General features: G+C 40.8%; 1 protein-coding gene across 1 annotated transcript in view; it reads left to right on the top strand.

Moving 5' to 3' along the window:
- Positions 1 to 9,303, top strand: part of LOC106873891 (tectonin beta-propeller repeat-containing protein 2) — a 54,450-nt gene that overhangs the window by 27,874 nt on the left and 17,273 nt on the right. Inside the window, exons 6-9 of the mRNA XM_014921416.2 lie at positions 2,464 to 3,159; positions 4,522 to 5,863; positions 7,656 to 7,886; positions 8,979 to 9,194. Of these exons, the coding sequence (XP_014776902.1) occupies positions 2,464 to 3,159; positions 4,522 to 5,863; positions 7,656 to 7,886; positions 8,979 to 9,194 (2,485 nt within the window). The remainder of the gene's footprint in view (positions 1 to 2,463; positions 3,160 to 4,521; positions 5,864 to 7,655; positions 7,887 to 8,978; positions 9,195 to 9,303) is intronic.

The raw sequence follows: 9,303 nt of genomic DNA, 5'->3' as shown, positions 1-9,303 counted from the left end.
TATATATATATATATATATATATATATTGGCATTCGGCTGTAGAAAGCTTGCCACACGAATAGCGCTGCGCATATGTATATACATTTTTGTAGGTGCAGCCATGGCTGTGTGGTTAGGAAGCTTGCTTCCCAGCTACATGGTTTCAGGTTCAGTCCCACCGCGTGGCACCTTGGGCAAGTGTCTTCTGCTATAGCCCCAGGGCTGACAGAAGCTTTGTGATTGAATTTGGTAGGCGGAAGTTACTGCCGTGTGTGTATAGGTGTGTGTAGGTGCTTGTGTCCCTCTGAGAGGGATGTGGAAAAAAGAGTACTCAAATACCAGAGGTAGAGTAATATGCTTTATTTAAATAAAGCATATAAATATATATATATATATATATATAGTGAAGGCACATAGCTTAGTGGTTAGGATGTTGCACTCATAATTGCAAGATCGTGGGTTCAATTCCCAGACTGGGCGTTGTGTTGTGTTCTTGAGCAAAGCACTTCTTTTCACATTGCTCTGTGATTATTTTGACATTTGACATGTGGTACCCAGTTGCACCTGTACAGGTAATATCGTTTTGATAGAGGAAGTGAGCTTATGTCTACATAAACATTTGATCACTATAAACAGATCATCTGTCTGGTTGTTCGGTAAGAAATTGTTGAACCCTCATACATCATCTAATGAGAGACTGTTATATATATATATATATAACTGTCATCATCATCATCATTTTAACTTCCACTTTTCCATGCTTGCATGGCTCAGATGGAGTTTCATTAAGGCAGATTTTCTATAGCTAACTGCCCTTCTGTTGCCAACTTTTACCTGTTTCCAAGCAACGTAATATTTCCCCATGGCCAGACATGTTTTTACAGATTATTCAAAATACATATATGTATCATCATCATCACTCAATGTTTGTTGTCTATGCTAGAATGTATTAACTGATGTTTATGACAATAGGGAAGAGGAGATAGAAACATATAAGATGGAGTAAAACTGGCAGTTTTTCTAGGATAATTTACTGAGAGCTGTAAACCATATCTGTGGTTGGTACTAAGTCCCAGCTGAATGCAAGGTGGCATAGTGGTTGAGCAATGTTGTAAAACAGTGCCATAACAGTAAAGAGACAGGCTTGGAAGATCTGGAAGAAAGTGGACAGCAACAAAAGGTACCAAACAGCCAAAAAGAAACCTGAATCTCAGTTATATGTAGCAGAGGGAGAGACAGAAAGTTAAAAGGTTTGGACATGTCCTGTGATGTGAGGATTAGAGGTGTGAAGTGTCCTGCAGGAGTGATTATCAGGAAGAAATATATATAAGGTGATAATGGTATACTTACTCTTAGTGACATTGAAAAGAGTGAGGCAGCAAAGTGCTATTATGAGAGATTATTAAATGTGTAGAATGCATGAGAGAGAGAGAGAACTTGTAGACCCTCCATTCATGTTGACAGCGGCATGGAAGAAAGAACAATATTTTACAGTATTTCTGGATCTATGTGTTGTGTTCTTGAGCAAGATGTTTCATTTGATGTTTGCTCCAGTCCCCCTTTTGACCAGTGATGAATGTTGGCTTGCTCACCTAGCCAGCGATGGGGGGGGGGCATCATTTGAAGGCTAAAATGTGCATTGTGACCAGCGATGTGTAACAACATCTGATAGCCTGGTCAGTCATGTGATCACATGACATATTGTTACTATAAAGTTACAATTATGACTGTGACTGAGGGAAAGTACCTGAAGGGAACATTTGGATACTAAATGCATACACAGTGGGTTAAAAACTCTAATTAAATGGGACTATTCAAGCAATTAGTAAACAATTGAGGGAGATAATTCCAATAAGCTCAGTCAATTGAAATTTTTGGACATTATAAACAAAGTAGAGTGAGTGGATCTTCTCTTTGAAATTATCATAATGTTGGTATGTTCTTTAATTCTTCCAGTGATTGTGTCTTTTTACATCATAATCATCATCATTTTAACATCCACTTTTCCATGCTTGCATGAGTTGGATGGAATTTATTGAGGCAGATTTCCTACATCCTAGTGCCCTTCCTGTTGCCAACCCTCACCTGTTTCCAAGTAAGGTAATATTTCAGCATGACTGTACATGTTTTCATGGAAGATTGGAAACAAAAGGACACTGCTTGTGTGACAGTGACACTCACAGCTATCACATTATGTCAAAGCAAGGAGACAGTAATACACATACACACACAACAGGCTATTTTGGTCAGCCCAAGGTTATGGTAGAAGACACTTGCCCAAGGTGCCACGCAGTGGGACTGAGCCTAAAACCATGTGGTTGGGAAGCAAAATTTCTTACTACACAGCTACGCCAGCACCTATACATATTGCAACTATTGTATTAATATATTTTATATGTTGTTTCTGTATGTAACTGTGTTATATTCCTGTTAAATGACAGTTATTCTTGGACATACTCACATATTATTTCCTGTATTTACAGTCGGACTGACCGTCAACATCACTGCAGCCAACGCATCCAAGAACGAGGACGAATATCGCAACAGATCCAATTCTCCAATCCATTTCCTTCCAGCCAATATTTTCGGAATCATTCGACCGAAAGAATCTAAGTATTCACCGTCAGCTTATTCAAGGAAATCTTCCGAGCCTAAAAGCTCTGAATTTCAGTTTCCCAAAGAAGCTCGTAGCCGAACGCGTTCTTTATCCTCGCAAGATGATCTAAACCGTTCGAGTGACAGCAACAGCTCACAAAGAACTTCTCTAGACTTTGCAAAATCCATGTTCCAACCAACCGAGAAAAGAGGCAAATCAGACACCAGCAAGGAGTCTCTCAGTAAGTCTCCTCGGACTGTGTTGCCACCATTAATAACCCTCCCCTCCGATGACATTATCCAACTTGAATTGTTTTCCCAAGCTATTGACAATGATTCCGGTTTTGATCCTCACACGGCAACTGAGGAAATCTGCACAGGTATTGCAGCTACTGAACTAATCGGTGCCGATGCCATGTCGGAAGACAAAGGTGATTCTGCTGCTGAGCCAGTGTCGCACTCAGAGCGAAAGAACTCCAAAATGTTGGTGAGACGCAGCTTCGTTGACAGGATTGACATGTCCAATTATGACGACAATGAGATCGTTTTCAAGAGTAAGACGAAGAAGAAGAAACATGGTTCCGGTAGGTAGACCGTTTAAGAGTTCTTTAAGTATTTATTGGAATTGGAAGTGTTGGTGTGGTGGTGATGGAGATAGGATGGGATGGGGGTGTTGACTGGTGGTAATGGTGTTGGTGTGTTTGTCGGTGGGGAAGTACTGACAGTGGTATGGTGGTGGAGTGGAGAAATATTGAGGGTGGTAGTGGGTAAGTGTTGACAGTGGTTGTGGTGGTGGGAACAGTGGCAGGAAAGCATTAGCAGTGGTATGGTGGTGGGGAAAATGTTGGCAGTGGTTGTGGTGGTAGTGGGGAAGTGTTAACAATGGTATGATGGTGGTATGTTGGTGGGGAAGTGATAACAGTGGTGGTATGATGGTGGGGAAAATGTTCACTGGTATGGCGGTGGTAGAGTTGGTGGTGGTAGTGGCGGCGGTGGTGGTGGTGGTGGCGGTGGTAGGGAAGCATTGGCCGTCTTAACAGTGGTGTGATGTGTTGTTGGTGGGTAACTGTTGACAGTGGTATGGTTGTGGTGGTGGAACAGTATTGGAAGGAGTTATGTTAGGAGCTAGCTGGGATGGTGGTGATGAAGAAGTATTAATGGTGATGGTATTATGGTGTTAATTTAGTAGTAGGTGTATGTCTGTGAAGGCACATGACATAGTGGTTAAGGTGTTTGGCTCACACTCATAAGGTGGTGAGTTCAGTTTCCAGCAAGGCATTGTGTCCTTGAGCAACTCACTTCATTTTACATTGCTCCAGTCCACTCAGCTGACAAAAATGCATTCTACCAGTTTTGTCATATTCTGTGTCATCGTGCTGAATCTCCCTGATAACTACGTTAAGGGTACACACGTTTGTGGAGTTCCCTGCCTCTTGCATACTCTTTTACTTGTTTCAGTCATTTGTGACTGCGGCCATGCTGGAGCACCGCCTTTAGTCGAGCAAATCGACCCCAGGACTTATTCTTTGTAAGCCTAGTACTTATTCTGTCGGTCTCTTTTGCCGAACTGCTAAGTTACGGAGGATGTAAACACACCAGCATCGGTTGTCAAGCGATGTGGGAACAAACTCAGAGACACAAACACACACACACACACACACACACACACACACACACACACATATGTATATATATATATATATATACACATATACGACGAGCTTCTTTCAGTTTCCGTCTACCAAATCCACTCACAAGGCTTTGGTCGGCTCGAAGCTATAGTAGAAGACACTTGCCCAAGGTGCAACCATGTGGTTGGTATACAAGCTACTTACCACACAGCCACGCCTGTGTGAAAAATGTTTCACCTCTACAGTTTGGAAAATTACTGTGTTATGTATGTTACTATACTTCGTGTTATTATTACTTTTATTATTGTTTTTCAGGTATTAAATCCAAAAAACGCTTCAGCTGTATTGAAACTACCTCCCAGCTTTCAGATACTTGTTCTGTGGACAGCCTTGAAATATCCGCCACCCCAAATAGTGTCTGTGATAACATCAAGGCTTCTTCTTCGAACCTTCAACACAAAACCCTGACTAATAATTCTTTTGAGGCATCACTAAATCTCAGTGACCAACTTGTTCTAACTGCAACTTCTCCAGGAAGCTGCCAGTCTCTGTCTTCGACTGACAATTCTTCTGCCACATCTCCAGAGAATCCAGAAAATGTTACTGATTCAGACGAGAACCTAATACCTCCATCTCTCCCTGTAATCACCTGTTGTAGGTCTGTTGAGAAAGAAACTGACGATACACTGTTGAAATTTAAAGAAACTAAGGTTGTCAAGTCTGAACCAATCAGAACCGACATTGCTAGTGATAATACATCGTTGAAAGCAGAACTTAATAGTTCTGCTGAAAAAACTCAGAGTTTACCTCACAACACAGTTCAAATAGACAATGATGAAGGCAATAAAGGTATTCAGGAGAACACCACAAAGATTTTTGTCCAGGACTTGACTTCTGATTCCGATTCCAGTCCCTTGGGTGAAACTCCTGTCAATTTGTCGACTGGAAGTAATAAAGTATCTGAGGATCACAAAGTAGGTGATCCGTTCTCAAAACGCAATGAACCCATAAAAAGTGCATCCTCTCCGCAACTGTCTACAGAGAATGCATCAGAAAGTGAGCAACCTGAATGCAATAACTCTCTGCATGTCTGCACTGTTGCTGATAAGGCTTTGTCACCTTTAGAAAAAATTGTCGACAGTACAGGTAACATGACGTTAGAAAATGGGGAAAATGTTTCGTATTACACGGAAAGCAATGACACTAACGAAACAGCTCGTTATGACTTTGACTCTCCTAATCACTGTCCAAGACCTGCCAATCTTTCAACCGATGTTAATCCTTTGCCACAACAGCTGACCCGTGAAACTTCATCTAAACCGCCATTGCACAGGTCAGAGAGTACAGATTCTACAACTGAAGAAGACTTTTATAGAATGTATCGATCTTCATCTTCTGTTAGCTTTCTAGAATCTCCTCTACAGCCTTCTAATAATGGTGTCACGCATCTTTCCAATACTGATAACAAATCAAGTTCTGCTTTCACAAATTCCAAAAATCTCTCCAAACTTGAAGAGCAAGAAAAAGACAGGAAAAATGAAGTGTTACCAAAGCAAATTCTTCTACCAAAGTTAGTTAACAGTTGGTTGGTGTGGAGTGTTCCAGAAAATATCCACAGTTTATCTGCAACTCATTCACACATTTGGTACACAGACAGGTAACGACATTCTTCACTGCTTTCATTTTTGATTTATTTATATTGCTGTTTCACCACAAGAAAATTAGTTTCTCTATTGTCAAATTGAATTTTTCCTTCTTCAAAATCTCATCTAATTGATTCCAAGCCCTTCTTTGCCACTTCAGGATCAACAAACAACCCTTAATAGCTTCCATATCAAGCACATGGTGCTTGTCATAGGGTTTGTGTGTGTGTGTGTGAGAGAGAGAGAGAGAGAGAGTGGGAGAGATTTTCTAATGCCTTTTTATTATGTCTGTGGAGGGCAGCTAAGCAACCCCATTCGGACAAAGGTGTACAGCATGTTACTCCTTCCCCTCCCCCTTCTTTCAATGCTTAATTCCCTTTTTCTTGGAAAAAAAAAACTATATTAGATTTGTTGCTAAATCAGCCAGTAGCAAGTTTAGTTCTTTATTCCAACACAGTCGTTATTATATTTCCAGATCTATGCTTTGATTCAGATGTTTTTATATGATACCATTTTGTCATTTGTATTTAATTCTGAGAGACAGACTGAGAAAGAAAGAGAGGAGGAGAAAAACGAAATGACACTCTCCCTTCTCCATTACCCGACTGGTACTTTATCAACCTTGAAGGAAAAAAAAAAAAAGCAAAGTTGTCCTCGGCAAGACTTGAACTCAATAAAGACCAGAAAAAAAACCTGTTATTCAACTCGCTAACAATCCTGCCAATTTGCCACCAAGATTCATTCCAGTGTTTCTAACAGAATAACATGATTGTTGTATGGCTGTGAAACTAGTTTCGTCTGCATACAACTATGTTTTGCTTGCAAGGGTCAAGCTTCTAATGACCACCTCATCAAACCATTATTTAATGGGTTTTCTTCTTTTTCTTGGTAAAACTATCAATGATTAAAGGACAGTGTGTCAGAAAGATATCATCATCATCATCACCATCATTGTCCATACTGGAGTCTCCACTGGCTCCTTCAGCCTGTTAAAACAACATCCTATCCTAAAAAAAAATTGAAAGAAAACAATAACCAACTTAGTGTTGAATACATCACATTTTAACAGTTTCCAACACTAACATATTTTCCTTATTTTGATTACTACACTATTACTGCCACTATAAAAGCCTCCAATACTAACATCCCTTCATTCTAACTTCCATACTATCATCATCATCGTCATCATGATGCCACTATAATATTATCTCTGTAAAAATCCTCAACACTGGGTTCCGTGCCAGGGGCACGTAAATAGCACCATTTGAGCGTGATCGTTACCAACGTCGCCCTCCTGGCACATGAAAAGACATTCGAGCGAGTTCGTTGCCAGTACCGCTGGACTGGCTCCTTTGCAGGTGGCACGTAAAATACACCATTTTGAGTGTGGCCATTGCCAGAACTTCCTGACTGGCTTTCGTGCCAGTAGCATGTAAAAGCACCCACTACACTCTTGGAGTGATTGGCGTTAGGAAGGGCATCCAGCTGTAGAAACTCTGCCAAATCAGATTGGAGCCTGGTGTAGCCATCTGGTTCACCAGTCCTCAGTCAAATCGTCCAACCCATGCTAGCATGGAAAGCGGACGTTAAACGACGATGATGATGATGATGATGACTTACATCACATATTTTATTTTTCCACTGATTCCCACTTGCTGGACTACGGCTATGCTGGGACACCACCTTCAAGGTATGACCTAAGCTCAAACAACAACATTTATCACACTAAAATCACTGAGTATTTGAATGTTTCCATTTATTTTCTCTCTTTATTTTTTCTCCTTTTTTTTTTATGATGGACGACAGAAGTGAAAACCTCTTCTATCGACAAACAGATTCGATGTCAGGAGCCTGGCATAAAGTTGACTTGTACGCCCATCAGATTGCTGTTTCACGCTCTGGCAATATATTTTGGCGCCTCTACCAAAACACAGTGTACGTGGCCATAGGAGTGAGTGCACGAAAGCCCGAGGGTAAAAAACAGGTGGAAGCCATCCGAGACGTAGCCTATATTGCTGTCGACAATGACTGTGGATGGTAAGTTGTCTCCCTTCAATACATATTGGCTCAGTGGAGTTGGGACAGATTTTAGTTTGGGTAACATCATAGATTGTTCTGCACTGTTGTTCTTTCTCATCATAAATATTTTATTTGTTTAGCATTTTATTTTCCATACTACTTTGGACAGAGAGTTATTTGAGGCAAGGTTTTACTAATAGGTGCTCATGTTGTCCCCAACCTGTACCACACTTTCAAGTAAAGGATTTATTTTTTATGCCACAGGTCTTTGAAGGTGCAGAGCAATTGATTATAATGTCAATAAGGACTGCCCATATCAGCAGTGCTTCACTTAAATGGTAACAAGCAGGGAATATAAAATGTTCATGCACATTCACACACATATACACGTATATATGTATACAATGGGCTTCTTTTAGTTTCCCTCTGCAAGATCCCCACAGGCTGGAGCTATAGTTGATGGCACTTGCCTAAGATGCAAAGCAGTGGAACTAAACCTGAAACCATGTGGTTGTGAAACAAGTTTCTTGACCACACATCTGTGCCTTCACCTATTTCATCATCATCATTGTTATTACGGGTGGAGGTGCAATGGCCCAGTGGTTAGGGCAGCGGACTCGCAGTCATAGGATCACGGTTTCGATTCCCAGACCGGGTGTTGTGAGTGTTTATTGAGCGAAAACACCTAAAGCTCCACGAGGCTCCGGCAGGGGATGGTGGCAAACCCTGCTGTACTCTTTCACCACAACTTTCTCTCACTCTTACTTCCTGTTTCTGTTGTACCTGTGTTTCAAAGGGTCAGCCTTGTCACACTGTGTCACACTGAATATCCCCGAGAACTACGTTAAGGGTACACGTGTCTGTGGAGTGCTCGGCCACTTGCACGTTAATTTCACGAGCAGGCTGTTCCGTTGATCGGATCAACTGGAACCCTCGACGTCGTAAACGACGGAGTGCCAACAACATTGTTATTACCATTAGTAACAATAATAATAATAATACTTTTTAATAGTATTAATAATAATAATGCTAGGCTGAAATGAAAATGATGAAGTCCCAAAACCTATCTACTGTTAAGACACGATTTTATTTATTTTCTTCAACACACAGGTATATCAAGGTAAATGGAGAGATAGCTGTGCATAAAAAGCTTTCAAGAGAGCGACCAGCATACCGCAGTCAGAAAATACCCTGTGAATATAACCTCATCCAACTAGCATGTCTGAATCAAGTAATCTGGGGCCTTACCAAAGAAGGACAGCTTGTGTGTCGAGCTGGTGTCTCTGACCAGCATCCAGAAGGAGATGAGTGGTGTAAATATGAGGGGTAAGCCAGATATGTCTGTTGAATTTTGACTTGTAATGTATAAGATTAAATCATTATGTCTATTATACACACACACACACATATATATATATATATATATATATATATA

This window comes from Octopus bimaculoides, chromosome 11 (genome assembly GCF_001194135.2).
Source record: "Octopus bimaculoides isolate UCB-OBI-ISO-001 chromosome 11, ASM119413v2, whole genome shotgun sequence".
NCBI lineage: Eukaryota > Metazoa > Mollusca > Cephalopoda > Octopoda > Octopodidae > Octopus > Octopus bimaculoides.
Note: the sequence above shows the minus strand (reverse complement) of the source record. Positions and strands in the feature narration are given on the sequence as shown.